The sequence below is a fragment of the Hemicordylus capensis genome, chromosome 1 (assembly GCF_027244095.1).
Source record: "Hemicordylus capensis ecotype Gifberg chromosome 1, rHemCap1.1.pri, whole genome shotgun sequence".
NCBI lineage: Eukaryota > Metazoa > Chordata > Lepidosauria > Squamata > Cordylidae > Hemicordylus > Hemicordylus capensis.
The window spans coordinates 25,675,611-25,698,367 of NC_069657.1; the positions used below are offsets into that span (position 1 = coordinate 25,675,611).

General features: G+C 42.3%; 1 protein-coding gene across 10 annotated transcripts in view; it reads right to left on the minus strand.

The window, feature by feature from the left end:
- The window catches only part of EML1 (EMAP like 1), a 212,178-nt gene that overhangs the window by 62,214 nt on the left and 127,207 nt on the right, over positions 1–22,757 (minus strand). For all 10 annotated transcript variants that reach the window (XM_053252779.1, XM_053252774.1, XM_053252755.1 and 7 more), the window contains exon 2: positions 29–211. In XM_053252779.1, coding sequence (XP_053108754.1) covers positions 29–211 — 183 coding nt within the window. The remainder of the gene's footprint in view (positions 1–28; positions 212–22,757) is intronic.

Here is a 22,757-nt window from a genome sequence, read left to right on the forward strand (position 1 = left end):
TTTGAGCGGGTGCACTTGAAATCAATACCTTTGGTAGGTCCTTTCTTGTTCTGCATGGCCTGTTGCTCCTCAGTAATATTCAGGCGCCTAACTACGTCTGCCAGAGCTGACTTGAGCAGCTGGATGTCATCTTCCTGCATCTGGACACGCTGCTCCAGTGAAGCAATGCGGTCTGTCACCTCCATGCTGCTAGCAGCAGAAGCACTGTCATCTAAAGAAAATTTTTTGAAAGATGAGATGTTAGACTAGAAATGTGTAGAAAGGCATAAAGAAACAGCATTACCCAAGTCCCTTTATTAACCAGCATAATGTACCACTCTTCTCTATGTTTTAGGATTTAAAATTCAAGAGACTGTCAGAAGGAAAAATGAATTACAATCTAGACCTCAAAAAAAACAACCCCACTCATACCTTTGTTCATTATATATTCTCTGCTAGCTGACCTTGCATCAGATTTCCATTTATAGTACTTTTTAAAAAAAATAAAAAAAGTTTTTCTTAAGTACTATAAAAATGGTGAAAATTATTAGGGTTAGTTTGCAATCAAATAATTGAAAGACAACTTTGTTCCTGGCACTCACTTTTTTGATAATGTATCTCTCTCTTTCCCCCAAGATTTAACAACAGGAATCCTCCTGCATCCTGTGATATGATTAAAATCTAATTAATGATTTTAAAGCATAAGACTCATCAACTTCATCCAAAATTAAAGCATCTTCCAGATCTCACATACAGAAGTACTAAATGAGGCTGCTTCAGCCAAAGAGTAATTATAGCATGTTTACACAGAGAGACCATTATCAGTAGTTGGCCAGCAGGCACTATTTCCAGTAAGCCACAAACAGCTTTATCAAAGTTCCTCAAAAAATTATTAAGTTTTTCATTACAGAATACACATGAATAGACTTGTGTGACAAAGTTACTGAAAACACAATTAGTTGTAAGGCTCTGACACTGAAACAGGACCATTTATTGAAATGCAATGTAAAAGGTTTTCTCAGTCTGAACTAATTGTAAATCTATGCAGAAGTAGATTTATTTATTTATTTATTTATTTTTGCAGTGTAGCTAAAGGAGGCATTAATCCTAACATTAAGATCTGGGGTCTGTCTCAGATTTTTGTAGCCATGAAGTATTCCCCTTACAGACACAGGATCCATGCCATTCTACTAATTTTGTACTTTAATTCAGCGGGAAATAACATTCATTCATTCATTCATTCATCTTAGCATATTAGACAGACAAAGACAACATAAAACAAACTTGTGCAAGTGTTCTGCTAAGTTTAATATAGCTTCAAGATTTTTAATATTTCAAAAACTACATTCGCATCAAAAATGTTCGTAGTATAGCCTGCTACCAGTTCTAATACTTTGCACTTGTTATCTCTTCCAGTTGCATCTGTCACAGCCATGCTCCCTCTCCACAAGAAAAACAGCCCATAAAACCATTCATCTTTCTTGTCCACCTTCAATATAGCACTTAAACCACACCCACATGGCTCTCCTATTTTAGGGCAGTCAAAATACCAGAGCCATTTGAAATGAAGCACATCACTACTGTGTATCAAATGTATCCGTTCCCTTACTTGAGAAATATACAAATAATGAAAAAGAAAAATGACACATTAGCCTGCTTTCCGTAAGGAAAGTAAGCTTATGAGATCACCCACGTGTGTGTCCCTATCAACTTCGCAACGCCAGGACCAATATGAACCAAATCGGGTACAGTTGTAGAGACACACAGGGACACCTCAGTGGCATAGTTTGTGATAATGTCATCCACCCCAAGAGGACATGTAAACATTTGAGGAGCAAGTGGGCTAACTTGTGAACCGCCTAACTAATTTGAACCAAATTTGCTACAGTTGTAGGGGCACATATGGACGACTCAAGAGCGTAATTTGTGATGATGTCGTCCACCCTGATTCAAGATGGTGGATGCATAAACATTTGTGGCACAAGTGGGCTAACTTGTAAACCGTCTAACCAATTTGAACCAAATTGTACGGCATAGCTTGTGATGATGTTATCTCACCCCAGTTCAAAATGGCAGACATGTGAATGTTTGAGGTGCAAGTGGGAACCAATCTGAACCATCATGGGCATAGTTTGTGATGATGTGTCATCCACCCCAAATCAAGATGATGGACATTAGAGGTGCAAAGTGAGCTAATTTGTTAACTGCCAAACCAATTTGGACCAAATTTAGTCCAGTTGTACGGATAGTGAAAAAGTAGGCAGATTAGTTCTTACCAGAACAAATTGTTGGAGAGCTAATCTACCCACCCCCACCCCCACCTCAAAATCATCAAATTGCTATTTCTGCCCCTTCACTTGGTGAACTTAAGGCTAAACTAGATATGAAATGGGAGTTCTTTGGCTGGAACGCTCAATATATATTTCTTTTTTCAAAGAGCAACTGTGGGCAGATGATTTGGATTGGGGCCACAGCATGGAGGAGTGGGTAAGCCCTTGCACTGACTTCCCACAAAGCTGCTATTAACCTCCAAGAGGAAAATGTATAGGCACAATTTAAACCTTTCTCATTATAAATAGCCTTTCCCCATAGACGGATCCCATAGACGGATATTTATTTAAAATGGGTATTCTAACTGCTAGCTGGATACCTTTTAGTTTTATGTTGCCATTTGTATTGACCTTTTGTTTTAACTGACTTTAATTGGTGTTCCTTTCCTTTTATTTAATCTGCTTTATCATTGTAAGTCGCTGCAGGCACCAATTTGTTGTCCAGCAAGCAGGACATAATCGTAATTAATGAGCTAATGCAGAAGAGACTAGAGAGGAACATAGGAAGCTGCCATATACTGAGTCAGACCATTGGTCCATCTAGCTCAGTATTGTCTTCACAGACTGGCAGCGGCTTCTCCAAGGTTGCAGGCAGGAATCTCTCTCAGCCCTATCTTGGAGATGCTGCCAGGGAGGGAACTTGGAACCTAGATGCTCTTCGAAGAGAGACTCCATCCCCTAAGGGGAATATCTTACAGTGCTCACATTTCTAGTCTCCCATTCCTATGCAGCCAAAGCAGACCATGCTTAGCTAAGGAGACAAGTCATGCTTGCTACCACAAGACCAGCTCTCCTCTCAAAAGGACTGTGACTTGATAAAGGACTGTGACTTGGTTTCTACTCAAGAATTTGTTCTCAAAGCAAGAGGGTGTACTGCAGGGTCGGCTCGAGTGCTGGTGCTTTCTGAAGCAAGCCTCCACTGGTACTTGGGGCATCTAGCACCGCCACTCCTACCACCACCCAAGATTATCACCTCACTGCTCCCGTTGCCTCCTGTTGCCATTTCCATCCCTGACATACAGCCACTAGAAACCCCAGAAACAGCATGCTAAACAGTAACAAAGGATGGAAACAAACAAAATACAGTACAGACTGCACTTCATCCTTGCATCCTGTTTCACACAGTGGCCCACCAGATGCCTCAGAGAAACCCACAGGCAAGAGGTGAGGGCATTCCCTCTCTCTTGATGTTTCTCCCCTGAAACTGGTATTTAGAGGCATCTTGCCTTTGAGGCTGGAGGTGGTCTACAGCCACCAGACTAGTAGCCATTGAGAGACCTGACCTCCATGAATTTGTCTAACCCCTTTTAAAGCAATCTAAGCTAGTGACCTTCATCACATCTCATGGCAGAGAATTCAACAGATTAATTATGTGCTGTGTGAAAAAGTGCTTCTTTTTCTTGGTCCTAAATTTCCCGGCCTGGTATGTCCCCTGATTTTAGTGTTGTGTGTATGTGAGAGAAATTTCTCTCTGTCCACTCTCTATTCCATGCATAATTTTATACACATCTATCATGTGTCCTCTTTTCCAAACTAAAAAACCCCAGATGCTGTAGCCTAGCCTCATAAGGAAGGTGCTCCAGGCCCCTGATCATCTTGGTTGCCCTCTTCTGCACCTTTTCTAGTTTTACCATGTCCTTCTATGGTGACCAGAACTCCACTCCAAATGTGGCTGCACCATAGATTTGTATAAGGGCATTATAATATTAGCATTTTTAGTTTCAATCCCCTTCCTAATGACCCCTAACATGGAATTGGCCTTTTTCACAGCTGCCGCACACTGAGTCAACGTTTTCAATGAACTATCTACCACAAACTCAAGATCTCTCTCCTGGTCAGTCACTGACATCTCAGAGCCCATCAGTGTATATGTGAAACTGGGTTTGTTTGTTTTTTGCCCCAATATGCATCACTTTACACTTGCTTACATTGAACCGCATTTGCCATTTTGTCGCCCACTCACCCAGTATGGAGAGATCCATACTGGGTGAGTGGGCCAGAATGAAACTCCTTTTGAAACTCCTCACAATCTGTTTTGGTTTCACTACCCTAAATAGTTTGGTGTCATCTGCAAATTTCTCCACTTCGCTGCTTAGAAGTTGGTTTCTAGGTCATTTATGAACAAGTTAAAGAGCACTGCTCCCAGTACCTAAATCACTGGGGGACCCCACTTCTTACTTACTTCCACTGTGAAAACTGTCCATTTACTTCTGCCCTCTGTTTTCTGTCCTTCAACCAATTACCAATCCACACATGAACCTGTCACCTTATATCCAGAAAGGGTATAGGAATTCCTCTCTCAATGGAATGAGTAAGAATGTTATAGTACTAATGTTTTTGTGAAGGACAACACATGTCAATTTGTCATAAATATAGTCATCCATACAATGAAAGCTGGGATATTTTGCTTTCCAAGAGTATTCAGGGCAATAGATTCACTTCAGTGATTTTATCAGTCTGGCTCCAAGACTAGAAATAACCCTGGCTAGAAGAAAAATTAACTTGGGAGAGGAGCTACAGGGAAAATAAAAGACACACAAAGGATTCAGCTTCCACTTCCCTCTCACAGCTTCTCTGATTGAAATCAATGCCATTTTACAGCAGTTTGGTACGTACTGCATTCTAAGACATGGGTCTGCAGTTGCTAGTGTCTTGTTTAGTTCTCAGAGGCTCTTCTCACAATCAGTGAGAAGAGCCATGAGGGGGTTTGCGAGGAGAGTGGGCTAAGCCCGCTCTCCCCGCAGATAAGCAGTCAGTCTGCGCTGGGTGGCCGCCCACACGACTACCGGATCCGTCATGGAGCTGGCGAGGGCTGGGGAGTTCGGGGGCTGCACAGCCCCCAGAAGCTCCAGAATGCCCTGTGCAAGCGCAAGCGCGCAGGCAAGCACACAGGGCATGCTGGAGAGACCCCCGAGCCGGGAGGCTGCTTTTCAGCCTCCTGGTCGGGGTCTCTTCATGAGTAGCTGTGCTGCGGAGCCGCACTGCGGCAACTCATGAGCAGAAAAACCGGGTTTGCGGAGCATTCACTCCGCAAACCTGGTTTAACTGCCGGGCTATTTAGGTGGGTGACCTGCTTAAGAACCACCGGGCTCGTAGCCGAGCCTGGTGGTTCTCGCGATGGGAGGAAACAGGGCTAGCTTCCGCTAGCCCAATTTCCTCCCATCGTGTGAATAGCCTCTCGGTATCATTATGAAGTTTATCCATTGCCAAATAAAAAGTTTATATTTTATTTTAATTAATAAAGTTACTTGTATGTGTCAGTATATTAATGATTATTGAAACGTGTGCTCTAAGTAACTTAGAAAAAGATACAGATGCATGAAAAAAGATTCACTCTGTGTGTGGAGGGTGGGGGGGACCACTTTGGAGAAGTGCCACATATCTCTGACTACCAAATGCAATTTGCCAGTACTCCTAAATTGCCCTCATCCAAATGTTTTGTGATTTAGATGCATCCTGGACAAGGAAAAATTGGTCTTTCCTGGCTTTTGTGTCAACAGACTGAAAGCAAAAGCTCTTAACATTTAGCTCATCATGGAGACCCATATGTTCCTAAAGAGTGTTCTGTAGAAATGGGAAGGCTCATCACGGCCCATCCTTTTCTTTCCCCACTAATTAATCCATGATCTCATGCACTGGAAAGATTTCTTGTGGCAATCTCGAAGACAATAGGATGATTAATCCATCCCCACAGTACCTTCCCGTTTCAAAGCATCTTGCTACCAAGCTGAGCAAGACATGAAGATGTATCAAAAATAAGAAACTAATCAAGGATGTGCTCTTTAAGTACAGTTAATCAAGGTTTTCAGAATAAGGCATTTAAGAAGGAACAGCTGCCAATACTTTTCAACAAAGCAGAACATGTCAAGGGACATGTGCAGAAAATATGCAAGACATATTTTCTACACAACCATCTGGAAAGATGTGAAAATTTCACAAGTTAAGAAACATTTGCTTGTAATGACTGGACTTGGTGAACATCTGCAGTGGCCCAAGATTTCAAACACAAGTTTTGATTTATTTGTTTGTTTTTTTATTTCATTTCTAGACTGCCCCATCCAGAGGCTCTGGGTGGTGCACAAGTTTAAAAAACATAAAAACAAACACCATTTAAAACACACTGCTTAAAACAATATAAAACCGTTTAAAAACAATTCAGAACCATTTAAAATCAATTAAAATATGTTAGAACAATTTTTAAAACTTGGAAGGCCAAGCCAAACAAGAAAGTTGTTAGGACTCTCTTAAAAGCCAACAACAAGCCTAAATTACGAATATCTGCTGGAAGTGCATTCCATAGGCCAGGAGCAGCTACGGAGAAGGCCCGGCTCCAAGTCACCACCAGATGTACCAGTGGTAACTGGAGACGGACCTCTCCAGATGACTTCAACATGTGATGGGGATCTTACAGAAGAAGGTGCTAGGGATATGTACAAACTGGCACTCAGCAAGTTCAGTGGTGGGGGGATTATCTTTAAGGAGCAGGGTGGGTGCTCATACTCCCCCCCCGGCTGTGTTTTCCCCACCGGCAATGTCTCAAAAACCGCTAGTGTAGAATGGCAGCATACCTCTTTGCCTCCCCGCACCAGCGGTTTTTGAGACAATGCTGGTGGGGGAAATGCAGCGGGGGGGGGCTGAGCACTTTCCCTGCTCCTTAAAGGTAGCACCCCCCTCCCGGCTGCTGCCGCCAAACAGACCCGAACTCTGGGCCTCCGAACCGGTCCGGCAGTCCGGAAATGACCACCGAACCAGTTCATGCACTTCCCTAGAAGTCACTCTGTAAGGTAGCCCAGACCCAAGCTGTTCAGGATTTTAAAATGTAATCACCAGCACTTTGTATTTTGCCCGGAAACATATCAGCAGCCAGTGCAACTGTTTTAAAACAGGCATGATTTGGTCTCTCCAGGTTACCCCAGAGACCAGTCTGGCTGCCATATTTTGAACTAACTGAAGTTTCCGAACTATGTACAAAGGCAGCCCCACGTAGAGCACATTGTAAGAGTCAAGCCTGGAGGTTACCAGCTGATGCACCATAGTTTAATTGAAGTTTTAATTGAAATGTCAAAGTTGCATGGCCCAAACAGACCCCACAGTGCAGACAGATACGAAGGAGACAAGAGCCTTATTCATGTGTTATTACTAAAACACTGTACACAAGTACTGCGTGTAAAATGGGGCTGGAAGTCCCACCCCAGCCCCACCACTCATTCGCAGCAACACATCGCTCATGGTTAGACCAGCATTCATCTGAAGAAACAAATCCCTTATCTGTGATGGTGGGTGATGATTGGAAGAGAGGGCAGAAGTTTACTAGAGAGAGTGTCAGGCCAGGGAGAGACTGATCCAAAACTCTGTGTGTGTGTGTGTGTGTGTGTGTGTGTGTGTGTGTATGCACATGCATGCAGCCCTCAGATGCCATAATGATTCCACAAAAAGAAAAACTGCCACAAATACAAAGACATTCTTGACTGTGGAATATTTGACATTAGTTGATTAAGATGAAATAAAGTGTGATCAATTGACAATATCTAAATGATCAACTGACTGGCATCCCACCATTAGTGATAATTAGCACTGCAAGGAAATGTTCTAATTTTAAGCTATCAGGTCTGTAGCACAATTTTTTCATGTCTCTGAATGAAAAACAAAAACATGAATGGAAAAAAATTTGAGCCATCTCTTGTCATTTTGCCAAGTGTATCTCCTATTGCAGTGCTGTAATTTACACAGTAGCAAAGATCAAATAACATCCCCCATATTTATGGATAGAGCCAAATACTGTGAAATTGCTCCTACTGAAATCTGATATTACTCTAAACATAGTCTGGTGACCCTGCTGTAAATTCTCAGCCTCTCCTAACAACTATCTGATCGATGCTTCCTAAACCCAAACTGTGGCTATGTCACAGACTTACTGTACATGTAGCCAGTTGGCAGGAACTTGATGCAATGATGACAGACAGGTTTCTTGTCACATGCCTGCCCCATTCACAGATACAATGGAGGATCTTCCTCATCCCATGTCTTACATCCCCTTGGTCCATTGTTTCAGACAATTTTACCTGTGCATGGACTGCTTCTACTATCTGAACTTGGAACAAAGAAAAGGAGCTGCAGCAACCAACAGTCAATAGGCACACAGCCAAAAAATCCCTCTGGATGGGGCGGTTTATAAATGTGATAAATAAATAAATAAATAAATAATAAAATTAATAATAAGGCACAGAAGGGGAATGTGTTTGGCATTTTTCTTGTACATATTCCATGTTAAAGTCAAACTTCCCCCCTCCGCTTTAGCCATGAATAGGGTGGATATGTAAAAGATGGCTCCACCACATCTGGTCTGGCCCTTGGTAAATATGTAAGGTTACTCGTGTAACCTTGTGTAAGGTTACTTTGCTTTAGTTTTTATAAGAACACTTGCGTGAGACCAGTGTTTTCCTTTCTTTAAAAATTCCACCTAGAATATCTGTTCTCTGCCCAGGAATATACAAATGGCACTCTCAACAGCTGTTAGTGCTCCATACCCAAATAGGATGTGTGTCATACTAAGACTACTACTGCATTATTTATTTTATTTATTATTTAACATATTTATATACTGCCCAAAACTTACATCTCTGGGCATAAATTTGATCAAGGCAAATAATTTTGAAACATTGCCAAAATCCTGCTCCCCAAGCACTCGTGCAAAGAGCAAAATGCAAATCAGCTCCTCCTGTGAACAAAGCAAACCACTGCTGATCCAGCATGTTCCATTGTTACCAGCTAATTACCTCAGGCAGAAGTCAGATTGTTCCTAATAGCAATAGCAATAGCAATAGCAATAGCAATAGCACTTACATTTATATACCGCTCTATAGCCAGAGCTCTCTAAGCGGTTTACAATGATTTAGCACATTGCCCCCAACATTCTGGGTACTCATTTTACCGACCTCGGAAGGATGGAAGGCTGAGTCAACCTTGAGCCCCTGGTCAGGATCGAACTTGTGACCTTCTGGTTACAGGGCGGCAGTTTTACCACTGCGCCACCAGGGTCCCACAAACAACTCAGCTCCTGCTTCTGCTGTGTACCAAGGCTTGAAAGAGGAGTAAGTTCATTGCCTTAATGTACTACTACGTGAAGCACAAAAGGGTCTCTGCTTAAGGTCAGTTAGGAACATAGGAAGCTGCCATATACTGAGTCAGACCATTGGTCTATCTAGCTCAGTATTGTCTTCACAGACTGGTAGCAGCTTCTCCAAGGTTGCAGGCAGGAATCTCTCTCAGCCCTATCTTGGAGATGCCAGGGAGGGAACTTGAAACCTTCTGCTCTTCCCAGAGTGTCTCCATCTCCTGAGGGGAATATCTTACAGTGCTCACACTTCTAGTCTCCCATTCATATGCAGCCAAGGCAGACCCTGCTTAGCTAAGGAGAAAAGTCATGCTTGCTACCACAAGAATACAGCATACCTTGCAAAGTCCCGAGAAGCTCCTTATCAGGCTCACCTTAGTAAGGAGTCCAAAAGGTCTGGGTGAACTCTGAAGACCAGAGAGCAGGAAGGGAGAAACTGGCATTGAAAAAATTGACAAGACGTTCTCCCAACCTTTGTCAATTTCTCCAGAGGGCACAGGAGAAGACAATTTTTAAAAATGTTTTAATAGTTTTTAACATTGTTTTAAATTTTACATTATTGTAATGTTTTAACATTATTTTGCTGTAATTTGTATTATTTTATTGTACACCACCCAGAGACATATGTTTTGGGCAGTATACAAATATTTCAAATAAATAAATAAATAAATACACAAAGGAGGAGACAAACATCAATTAAATACACGTGCTATTTCCTAAATTAATTACATTTCTCTTAAATTTTGTAATGCTTAACTCTATCCCAAGTTCTTATAGCTAAAAGTGATGAATCCTATAAACACAGTGAGGTCATCCACACAACCAGAAACTGGGTAGGACAAGTGTCCTACCCAGGTTTGGGAGATGTGTGTGCTCCCGATTTTCGGTTGTGTGGTTGCAAATAACTAGGTAGGAGGAGGGAAGTGCTTGTGTGGAATCAAAGCTACCCAGCTTTCCAGCCTAATTTGATTCCACACAATCACTTCTCCCTCCTCCTGCTGAGAAGAGATTTCACAGAAGGAAGCACACCACAGGTTGTGCAAGTGCACCCTCTTGCACCACTGCAACACCAGTCTGGAGCGCAATCTCCCAACTTAGCAGAACTAGCAAGTGCAAAATCTCTGCACTAATGCAATGTTGCCTAGATATCAGCCACTATCTTTTCATAAGAAAGCAACAGATATTTTTCTTGAATAGAATGGTAATATACACATTATATATCCTTCCAAACTCCTATGTATGGGAATAAGAGTGTAACATTTATAAACAGGTTGCTAGGATGCATGAAATCAAGGTTGTTTCAAAATAAATGTTTTATCCTTAATGGAAATGAAATATAAAATGAATATTTGTTCAAGGACCTTCTGATAATGATTTTCTTTATCATACGGTTAAAGAAAAATATCTATTGCTTACCAGATGTGTAACTGGATTACCATCTCACAGCATGGAATGTATATTCCTAGTTCATTTCCAGGCCCAATTCAAAGCGCTGGTTTTAACTTTTAAAGCCCTAAATGGCTTGGGAGAGGATTACCTGAGAGAGCACCTTGCCCCATATGTCCCTACCCAAGACCTTAAGATCTTATTTGGAGGCCCTGCCCCTGCTAAACAAGGTGAGGCAGGTGGCTACCAGAGAGAGGGCCTTTTTGGTGGTTGCACCCAGTTTATGAAATAGCCTCCCCAGAGCGGTTCTGGCTTCATCACTTTTTTCTTTTAGATGCCAGGTAAAGACATTCTTGTTCACCCGGGCCTTTTAAATTTTGGTTTTTCAGATTTGTTCTGATTTTTAACTAATTTTAAAATGAGTTTTTAAGCGGTTTTGTATTGTATTTTGTATTTTCTTCTTCTTTTGTCTGTCATGATTTAATGTGTTATGTGTTTTTACTGTATGTTTTAATCCTCTGTTGTGAGCCACCCAGAGAACAATTTGTTATGCGGTGAATAACAAATAAAGTTTGTTGTTGTTATATTCCTTAATTTGAGATGATAATCCAGTAACACATCAGGTATGCAAAATGCATCTGGTATTGCACACAGAGGTGCAAAACTAATTTTCTGCTATTCCTGTTTATCAGCTACAAGATCAATTCATAATCCTACATCAAAAATACAATTGCTATGGTCACTCAAGAGTCTAGCTATATGTTACAGCAGTGCACCAAGTGACCCAGAGGATAACAACTGGATAAATTAAATTTTAATTACATTCACACAATACCAATCTGAGCCACAAGATTATTCTCACATTCATTCAGGACTGAAATACCAGACCTCCACATTATGCTCCTGCCCCAGATCCTCTGAGAACACTTCTGTTTGTTAAAAGTGCCCACAACACAGATTACTCATCCAAACCAGGATAACAGTGCTAAAATGATATAGTACATAGATTTCCACACTGAAGAGCTCCGTTCCTCCCTTCTGCCCAACTGATTAGAAGAGGTGAAATTGACAGACTGCCAGGACTAGGACAAACTGGCAGGACATAGTCCTGTGCAGGTGGGTTTAATCCTCATTTTTATTGAGCCCTAAGGTAATATTATGCCAAAATGCAAACTTGGAGACATTCCCTATACAGATACTGGTGCTTCTCCCATTTTAGTAGACCGGAAAAGGCAGACATAAGCCTATTGAACTGGGTGGCTGACAATTAATTTTCATGGGATCAAAACTATTGAGGGTACTTCCAGGACTCTGCACATTTGCCATGCTGAAATAAGTAGAACTTCTACATACAAGCCACATTGTGGACAATGATGTGATCTTTGAGAATCACATACCTCTCCTTTATGTTAGAAAAAGGATAACTTACTGAATTCTATGAATTGGACAACACTCTTGCAAGCTTGATTTTAGGCATCTCATAGCTCCGAAAATGTTGGAGTTGCAGTGGCAGTATAATTTTGAATGACTTCAATACAAATCTAGTTGTCTGTCACAATTCTTCTAATTCCAGTGGCAGATTGTTGATAACAATTAGATAACAAAATCAGATAGGTAAAATCAGACATGGTCTGGTTTTACCAAAATCAGAGGGTTTCAGAGAGAATCCGAACCCAACTTATCCAGCCCAGTTTTGATTGGACTTCTCCAACCTCCTTCATAAAAAACTGAGCTTTCCAGAGCTCCAAATAGCAGTGAAAATCTCTTCTTTTTAGCTATCACAGCCAGTGGGGTTAAAAACCCATCTTCTGTCCTCTCAGCCCACCTACTTGTGTATTTCTCATTTATTAAAAAGGTTTTTTAAACTCACAAGTAACCGATTTCCGGGTTTCTTCTGCGATTCTCTGGTGTTCTATCACTTCCCCTTAGATTCTCTGGTGTTATAACACTTTTCTTCTGGGTTTACAATGAGGATCAATTATTAAAAACACTAGTGGGCCCGGGCACAGAGCATCTGTGCCTCTAGTTGGGCCCAGCTCACCTTCGCCACCGTCGTCCTGGGTCAGGCCCCCGCCCCCACCCTCGCAGCTGGCCCCCCCGCCGCCGCCTCTCCCGGCCCCGCCGCCGCCTCTCCCGGCCCCGCCGCCGCCTCGCCCGGCCCCGCCGCCGCCTCGCCCGGCCCCGCCGCCGCCTCGCCCGGCCCCGCCGCCGCCTCGCCCGGCCCCGCCGCCGCCTCGCCCGGCCCCGCCGCCGCCTCGCCCGGCCCCGCCGCCGCCTCGCCCGGCCCCGCCGCCGCCTCGCCCGGCCCCGCCGCCGCCTCGCCCGGCCCCGCCGCGGCCCTGGGCCCGCTGCCTTGCCTCCGCTGCCGCCCGGCCAGCGAATTCTCCTGGGTGTGCGCTAGGACCAATCAGGCGCCCCCGCAGCCCAACCAATCAGCTGGGCTGCCGGGACACATTTTTCCTGGGCACACCCGGAGAATTATATATATATAGATATTTTAAGGTTTCTCTGGCTCCAACCCCAACCCTGACATACAGAAAGATTCAAACTGACATTTGTGGGGTCGTATAATATCACATGGGACCCAATTCTAACTTCTATGTTCATGCATAGGTCTAATCATGATAATATTAAAACCCCTTCATCTGATAATGAGGCTCTATACATGATCCATGTGTACAGCCTAACTGGGTTCTGTGGGAAGTGTGGGCTTAGCCCACTCTCTCTGCAGGCAAGCAGGGAGATCAGCCGCCCACCCAACTACCAGCTCCATCATAGAAGTCCCAGCATGCTCCATGGATTGGAAGCCCCAGCATGCATTCTGAGGGGACCCCCGACACCGGGAGGCTTGCTGTAGCCTGCCAGTCGGGGTCTACGTGCAAGTTGCCGTGGCACAGAGCTGCACTGCGGCATCTCACGAGCGGAAGAATGGGATTAGTGGAGCGCTCACTTCACTAACCTCATTTTCAAGAAGGGCTGTTTTGGCGGGCTAGCCACCATGGAACCACTGGTTCTCATGATTGGGGGAAAGCAGGCTGGGCTCCCTTAACCCGGTTTGCTCCCATCGTGAGAATAGTCTCAGTGTCTCTCAAATAAAAGTAAGGTTATTGAGATGGGTCAGAGCATATACATACAAACTTGTAACAATTGCTCAGGATTATGAGGCAGATTTAGGGTGGAGTTATGGCACTGAGGAGAGAGTGCTTGAGATGTTAGCTGAACTGTTATACAAAAATGTGCACTTTCACTGGGGTTTTTTTGCCAAATACAACTCAATCAATCTTCAAATTATAGAATATTAGAAAAAGGCTTACCAAATATTTCTGGCCCAGCTGTAATTATTCAGAGAAAGCATAGACCATGTTCAATAGTCTTCACTTGTGAAAAGTAATAGTGTGGAAAATCGCAGTTAATTACTTTTCAAAGAACTAATTCACTAATTCAGCGAAGACATGCTATTATTATTCTTCACCCTACTTAAAAACCAAACCAGGGAGCTACACACACTTTAATTATATATTATATGCACATGCCATACTAATTATATAATCATGCAACCTCTGACTATATCCAATTTTCAGTCCCATTTCTACTCACAGAGAGTTGGTTCTGGACTCTTACAGAGCCCTTAACGATTAACACAAAGACAAGTGTAGTAAGAACAACATAAGAATGGCCCTGCTGAATCAGGCCCATGGCCTATCTAGTCCAGCATCCTGTTTCACACAGTGTCCCACCTGATGCCCCTGGGAAGCCCACAAGCAAGAGCTGGAGGTGGCCTATAAGACTAGTATTATCCATGGACAAGTCTATCAGTGGATACTAGTCTAAGGGCTATAGGCCACTCCCAGTCCTCACCTCTTGCCTGTGGGCTTCTTATTTATCTAAGCCCTTCTAAAAGCCATCCAGGCTGGTTGCTGTCACATCTTGTGGAAGAGAATTCCATAGGTTAATTATGCATTGTGTGAAAAATAAAAAGGTAGTCTTAGCAATTTGTCAAAAGAAGGGCATAGGCACTTGAATCTTTGAGCTAAAACACAAACTGGTGTTAGCTACCAGTCTGAGAATTCCCTGCTTATCCAACCATTGGCTGAGCTGCCAAGATGTCACAGAATACTAACAAATATTCTACCTGCTTAGGAGTAAAATGCCATAATTAAAGGCCTAGTGAGTATGTGCTGTTTGTCAGAAAAGGCGTGGAGAAGTGAGCAAAGATAGATTTCCAATATTATGTGCTTCTCTGAGATGTGTGTGTTGTTGCATGCTATTGTTCAAACAGAGTCCAGTTCTTCAGGAGAACATCTCAGCATGTAACAGTACCATGTAAATTCCAGGTTGAGGCAATTACATTCAAAAGATATTCATAATCGTGCTCCACCTCTTCAATAATCCCAGTATGATATGACTTGCATTTTAAGAGTCTTCTTGAGCCTTGGTTCTTTACAGATAACAATAACACATGCAAGATTCCATACAGCTGCCTCACTAGTATCCCACACCACACACTTGACAAATACTAAACGTATCAGAATGTGACTCAGTTTGACCAAAGCTAAAACTAAAGAGAGGATGAACTGTTCAATTGCAATGGCTTGTACTATCTCTGCACAAGACAATATGCTTTACATGGGGCTGCCCCTGAAAAGTATTCGGAAACTACAGTTGCTACAGAAAGTTGCAGTCAGCGTTGTGACAGGGGCTGCTTTCAAGAGCATATGATTCCCATTTTATTTTATATACACTGGCTTCCTGTCTGTTTCTGGAGGCAATTTTGGACCCCAAGTATCTAAAGGATTGCCTACTTCCCAATGATTCTGCCTGCCCATTATCTGCCAGAGAGCTCTGTTCCATATGCCAATGCCTCCTGAGGTTTGGATGTGAGCATAAAGAACAGAGCCTTTTCCATCGTGGTGCTGCTTAAGATCTAGCAGAGCTGACTGAAAGGGGGGCAGCTAGCAGGGCAGACATCCAGGGCGCCATGCCTATGGGGGTTCTAAAAATGTTGCATGAGGCTCCACACTGTAGCACAGCATGCTAATTCCAGCAAAGCTGGGACACAGCAACAATGAGTCTTCTAGTTTTGACAGGCCCGTCACAACACTGATTCATCATGGGGGGACCCAACAAACCGTTTCTGCTCTGGGCCCAGCAAAAATAGAGACATGTCTCCTCCCTGGGAGGCTCTTATGATATCACCCCTCCTGGCTTTGAGATGAACACTGAACAAAGCTGTTTCGTCAAACTCTTCTAGTTTAGGGAGGTGTGCTTTTACAATAGCTCCTTTTAATATTATGTTCTACTGTGTTTTTAGAATGAAAATTAATTTAAAATGAATTGGTACTGGTATTGTTGTTCACTGCCTAGTGTCTTTGGAGGAGGCGGTATATAAGCAAATTTTAATTAATTAATTAATAATGAGTTTTTAAAATTGTTTGTGAGCCACCTTGAAGGCATTTAAGCGTAAAGGCAGTATATAAATTGAAAAATAAATAAAATATCTTTATTTAGGAGTTAAAAAGTGATGTACTGAAGCAATGCACCTTATCAGCATAATAATGTGTGATTAATATTTCAATAATTCCCTGAAAAATCAGACAAAAGTGTGATTTCCTGGTGAGGATCCAGGGCTTTGATTTACAATTCTGAATGTTTTATTCATAACTGAAATGCTTATTCCCCTACATGCTACAAGCTTCAACACCAGGTTCCCTGGCGAAGACCAACTTCTTTATTAAATTCCCACATGTGTAGATGTGTGATTTCTGCCTACAGCACTGACAAAAAACAGCATATTTGTTTTTAGAAAACGACAATGAACTCTGAATGTAATGCAATCAATACATAGAAACTAACTAGAATGGGAAGAAAACTCTTTCTCTTGAGGTGGGCATATTACATCTGTTGCTTCTACAATACTGTACAGGCAGGAATAGATTTCACTAATAGGGAAGCGGGATATCTTCCCTCCCTTCCAATCAAAAGCCCCCTAATACGTAATTCACCAAGCATAAAAAACTGTTTAATAAAGACCCCAAGATAGATGTCAGATACTCACAAACCTGAAAGGTCACTAAAGAACATGAGGCATATAAGGATTCTAAAATGTTCCAATATGTTTCCAGGCAAAATACAAAGTGCTGGTTATTACCTTTAAAGCCCTGAACAGTTGAGGTCCGAGTTATCCTAGAGAGCACCTTCTTCTGCATGATCCCCACCGCACGTTAAGGTCATCTGAGGAGGTCCGTCTCCAGTTACCACCGGTTTGTCTGGTGGCGACCCAGAGACGGGCCTTCTTTGTAGCTGCTCCTGGGCTATGGAATGCACTCCCCGCAGAAATCCGTAATTTGAGCTTGTTACTGTCTTTTAAGAGAGCCCTTATAATCTATCTGTTTGGCCTGGACTTCCAGGGTTTTTAAACTGTTGTAAACTCTTTTAAATTGTTTTAAATGTTTGCCCTGGTTTTCCAGGGTTTTTAACTGTTTGAATGTTTAATTGGTTTTATTCTATTTTTATAGTTTTGTTTTTAATTGTTTTTATTCTGTTGTAACTTGTAAGCCACCCTGAGCCATTTTGGAAGGGCAGTATCTAAATCAATCAATCAATCAATCAATCAATCAATCAATCAAATAAATAAGCAAGCAAGCAAGCTAAAGTTTCAATGGAAAAGTTATGAGACAAGGCTACAACATCTGAGGCTTCTCCCTCTCAGATAACTCTAGAACCAGGGGTCATCCCATGAAATTGATTGCCAGGAAATTTAGGACCAGCAAACAGAGGTACTTTTTCACACAACACATAATCAACTTGTGGAATTCTCTGCCACAAGATGTGGTGACAGCCAACAACCTGGATGGCTTTAAGAGGGGTTTGGATAACTTCATGGAGGAGAGGTCTATCAACAGCTACTAGTCAGAGGGCTATAGGCTACCTCCAGCCTCAAAGGCAGGATGCCTCTGAGTACCAGTTGCAGGGGAGTAACAGCAGAAGAGAGGGCATGCCCTCAACTCCTGCCTGTAGGCTTCCAGCAGCATCTTCTTTGGGCCACTGTGGGAAACAGGATGCTGGACTAGATGGGCCTTGGGCCTGATCCAGCAGGGCTGTTCTTACGTTCTTAAAGTTAATCACATGTTTTAATCCTCCCACTGGAAATAACAGGACTTAAAAGTGTTTAACTTCAGGTTGATTATTCATGTTCTAACATTCTAAGATGCAAAATTTTATAGCACATGCAGTTTATGGTTCCTGTTAATAAAATATTTCCTTCCAAAACAAAATAAACCTGAAATGCCTGACAACAATTTGTCAAGCAAGGAAAATTGACTGCTGTGATGTTTAATCATCTTGGGAAACAAGCCTCTCCACCTAGGAAAATGATGTCTGTCAAAATCACCATTTGCTGATAAAACCGAAATGCAAGTTTAGTGGCAGACATAATTAAAAGCTCATTTCACTCCATATTCTACTAGTTGAGAAAGCTTCTGGATCCCTATTGCACTAAATAATTCAACAACACTGGCTGTAAACTACACAAAGATGATACACTACACAAAGATGATACACTACACAAAGTTAATGGCCTTGCTATCAATAATAACTTTAAGTTGAACTAGTGTTAAGAAATGTCTCCAACCAAACTCAAAATTATCTAAGGTCTAATCTATTACACATCAAACCATCAGTGACTTTACCTTCTTAGAAAAGATGATCTTTTCTAAGAACACAATAAGGTACAACTGCATTCCTGTTTCATATTAGATAGCAACAACTTCAGCAGAAACATGAAAAACTTTACTAATGGAATTGATTAGTGTTTTATTAAGATGGCTTCCACAGATCCTGATGTCTGGGCCATTAAATGGCAGTGACTACAGCTTTCCTGACCATGTTATTTTATTTTTATTTTGAACTGATCAGGAAATCCTAAACCTAGCTCAGGGCTAGCCACTACACTGCACCAGCTCTATCAGATTTCCTAATAATGTAAATATACATGCCACTGCATGGCTGCACATCATGGAACGGATTAGTGTCTTGGCAATATATGACCCCAGTCATCAAGCAAAGTTCTCTGACCCCAAGTCATGTTTCTTGAGGTGCTTCCCCGTTAAAGAAACAAAATGTTCAGTCATTCATTATAGACTGTCAGGGAATCAATGGCTTAAACAAGACATTTAATGTGGGAGGATGATGAGACCTACTTTAGTGAGTTATATGAGAGTATTCCAGAAAGAAATAGGAGTGTGTAATACTAGCACCCATACAGATGTCTGTACACTTGTATATGGGGTGCGTGTGTGTGTGTGTATGACTACCAGCACTTGTTTTAAAAGTAAACCTGAGTACAGGCCCCACCAAATGCATGGGACAGATAGGAAGCATACTGCTGTACCTGTGTTCAATATTTGTGAATAACTGCTTCTGTGTACAGAACTGTACCTGTGTACACTTGTATGAGCGCTGAACATAACATCTGAATAGGGTTTGAGTGTTGAACATAATGTGCAAATAGGAACAGGGGCATAGCGAGGGGAGAGCGGCCCGTATTCAGAACACTACGCAAAGAACACTACATTCATGGCAGGTGTGCGTGCCATGGAGCTCCCCACTTCCCTGGGCCAGGGCTCCCAGCCACCTGCCACCACCTCCACTGTCAGCTGCCACCTTCCCCTGCTCACAGACAGGCGAGTGCAGCAGAAGAAGGTGGCTGATGGCAGCGATGGCTGCTCGGCAAGCTGCATTCATCCTCCTTCCATTGGCCAAACGCCCAGCTGATAGAAAGAGAGTGGGTGCAGCTGGGTGAGTGGCCTAAGGAGCTGACTGGCTAGGGCAGTGGTGGTGGCAGCTGCTCACCCGTCTGCATCCATCTTTCCATCCATCAGGCTCCCAGCCAGTGGGAAGAGGATATGTGCAGCCAGCCAAGCAGCAACCAAAGGAGATGGTTGGCCAGGGCTGAAGGTGGAGGGCGGTGACAGCAGCAGCAGGAGCCCCGGCCTCACGGAGTGGGGAGCTCTGTGGCTCCTTCCGAAGGCTCAGAGGCTCCCCAATGAAGGGCTTGAAAGTTCTTTGAATCTGTCGGCACTATTATATTACAGCTCCGCCCCTGAATAGGACTATTATGAATCCTCTGGATTGACCAGGCTTTGTACAAATACCAGGAGCGTGAAATTCTGCCCTTGCATGGAATATTTGCTGCCCTTCAAACTCTAATTAATATTGCTAGGAAAACTCAAGTGCAGGAGGAAGGCAGGAAGAAGGAAAACATCATGGTTGAAAAACCTTGGAGACTGGTCTGGTAGAAGCACTGCATCACTATTTAGAGATGCAGTGTCAAAAGATTAAGTAGCCTTAATGATAGCTAACTTCCAATAGGAGAAGCAACTAAAGAAGAAAATGAGCTCCAGACCTCTCCCCATTTCCCCACACTCTCCAAGCCAAGATTCATACATGGCCATCCTCAGCAGCCCTATTCAGATATTATGCTCAGCACTCATACAATGTGTGTACACAGGTACAGATCTGTACACAGGTACAGTCATTCACATGTTATACTGAACACAGGTATAGATGGGAACACTTCCCATCTCCAGCACACATTTGAGGGGCCTGCTATGAATATTTATATATTATTATTTACATTTTATATCCCGCTCTTCCTCCAAGGAGCCCAGAGTGGTGTACTACATACTCAAGTTTCTCCTCACTTAATATGAATATGATGGATATTAATATATCGCTTTTCAACAAAGATTCAAAGCAATTTATACAGATATAAATAAAATGGTTTGCTGTTCCCAAAGGGCTTACAATCTAAAAATAAAACCTAAGACACCAGCAACAGCCACTGGTGGGATGAATATGAATATGATGAATATGAACAGGGCCAGTTGCTCTCCCCCTGCAAAATAAAGAGAATCCCCACTTTAAAAAGATACCTCTTTGTTCAGTTAGCAGGAGACTGTTCCCAGGTGTAAAATGAGAGCAGGTCACACAAAACATGCACAAGTGTACAAACATCTGTACACTTGTACAATATAATGTCTGAATAGGGCTAACTGTCGAAGATCAAGTAGACATTCTACAATAAGACTTTCAAGAAACCTTAGTATTGTTACCAAATCAAATGTTCAAAGTTGTTTACTTTCTGGATTTCTGGAAAACCTAAGTCTTTAATCCTTTTAATACAAACATGCTCACTTGTTGCATGTACTATGGTTGCACATTTGACTCTAGTATATTCTAAGTCAGTTGTAGGATGTATTTTGATGACCTTTCTAGGTGGTGACAATGTGCATCTGCGCTTCTGGTTAGACCACATTTCTTTACCATGCCCTGTGTAAAGAATATGTGCATTTACTACTGTTGTAAACTGCTTTGGGTGCCATGTGAATGGCAGAGAATGCAACACAAAAATATTTTAAGAAATAGACAACCACACGCCATTTTCAAAAATATTAACTCCTTGTGCTCAACCTTGTTATTATTGATCTACTCCAGTGCTTTACAACAGCAACTAGTATAACTCAGTTTCAGCTCTCGCTCTCTCTCTCCTTGAGCATTACAGCTGTCTGTTGTTTCTGCACTCTAGCCCAAGGGTTCTTAATGTAGGGTCCATGAGGTAGGTTCAGGTGGCCCGTGGAAAATTAAATATATAATTAAAGATATCTCCCCCAAAGCATCATTTTTAAACACGTATGGTAGATCTTTTATTTTTCTTGAATTTATAAAATTATAAATGGGGTAGGGATGTAAAGGTGTAGTATTTGAGGATCTTGGGGTCTGTAGGTACAAAATGATTAAGAAGAACCATGCTCTAGCACTTATACTCCATTGTCAACATAGCTAAGAGAAGAGGATATTGAGTCACTTGGATGAATGCCAGACCTTGGATCTTGTATTTTTATTTTATTTATTTATTATTAAATTTATATACCGCCTTTCATGAAAACAATCTCAAGGTGGTTCACACAAAAGTTAAAACAAGACTACAAAAATTACACAATTAAAATATTGGTTAGAATATAAAAATACAGAACTGATTAAAAAGTTTTAAAAAACAAGCATAATATAACCATGAAAGATACAAAGCAGCAGCAACAGGAGCAATCATATAAAAGCTTGGGTAAAAAGCCAAGATTTCACACACTTTCTAAAAACTGTGATGGAGAATGAAGAGCGGTTGGCCACCAAGAGAGCATGCCAGAGTCTGGGGGCAACAACTGAGAAGGTCCCTTCATGCCTGACAGTCGAGTCTCCCGCACTGTTGGCAACTGGACACCCGGAACAGAGCCCACCCCCCACTGCCACCCCCCCCCATGACCTGGCGGGCAGTCTCTGTAGACAAGGAGGTGGAGAGAACCAATTCTGCAGTCAACTGAAAGAACTCAGGAAACAATGTAAGTTGGTGAAAACACCCAGAAGATAGTAATCCATGGGCATATAAACACACCACACTTGTGCGCTTGTTGAAATGAAAAGCATGCAAAGAGATGGCAACCTCGCTAGGATGACAAATGAATCTCTGAGATCCTCAACTGTCAATTCTATGATGAGTCGAATAGCATAATGATAGCCAACAACATTCTCCTCCTCCAATTGTACACTTTGTTGACAAGTTCCCACAGAGTATTGGTAACACAAAGAAGGATCTGTAGCTAGACACAATTAAAGCGGTTTAAGAAAAGAAGGTTGCATTCTCTGGTGAAGCTAGACATCCAAGTGCAGCAGCACTCCTGCACTTGAGCATACCTTATGCAAGATTTTTTTAAAAAGATATAATAGGCACTTCCTACACAAGGTCAGAGGTAGATTGTTAAGCTTGAAATAAAGATGATGGGTGAGGGGAAAGAAACCAGTTTGAAGCTACACCTACTGGATGTACACAATCCACTCAAGTACACTTCCTTCCAAAATCACAAAGAAAAATAAAATTAGATAAGACCGTTCTCCAC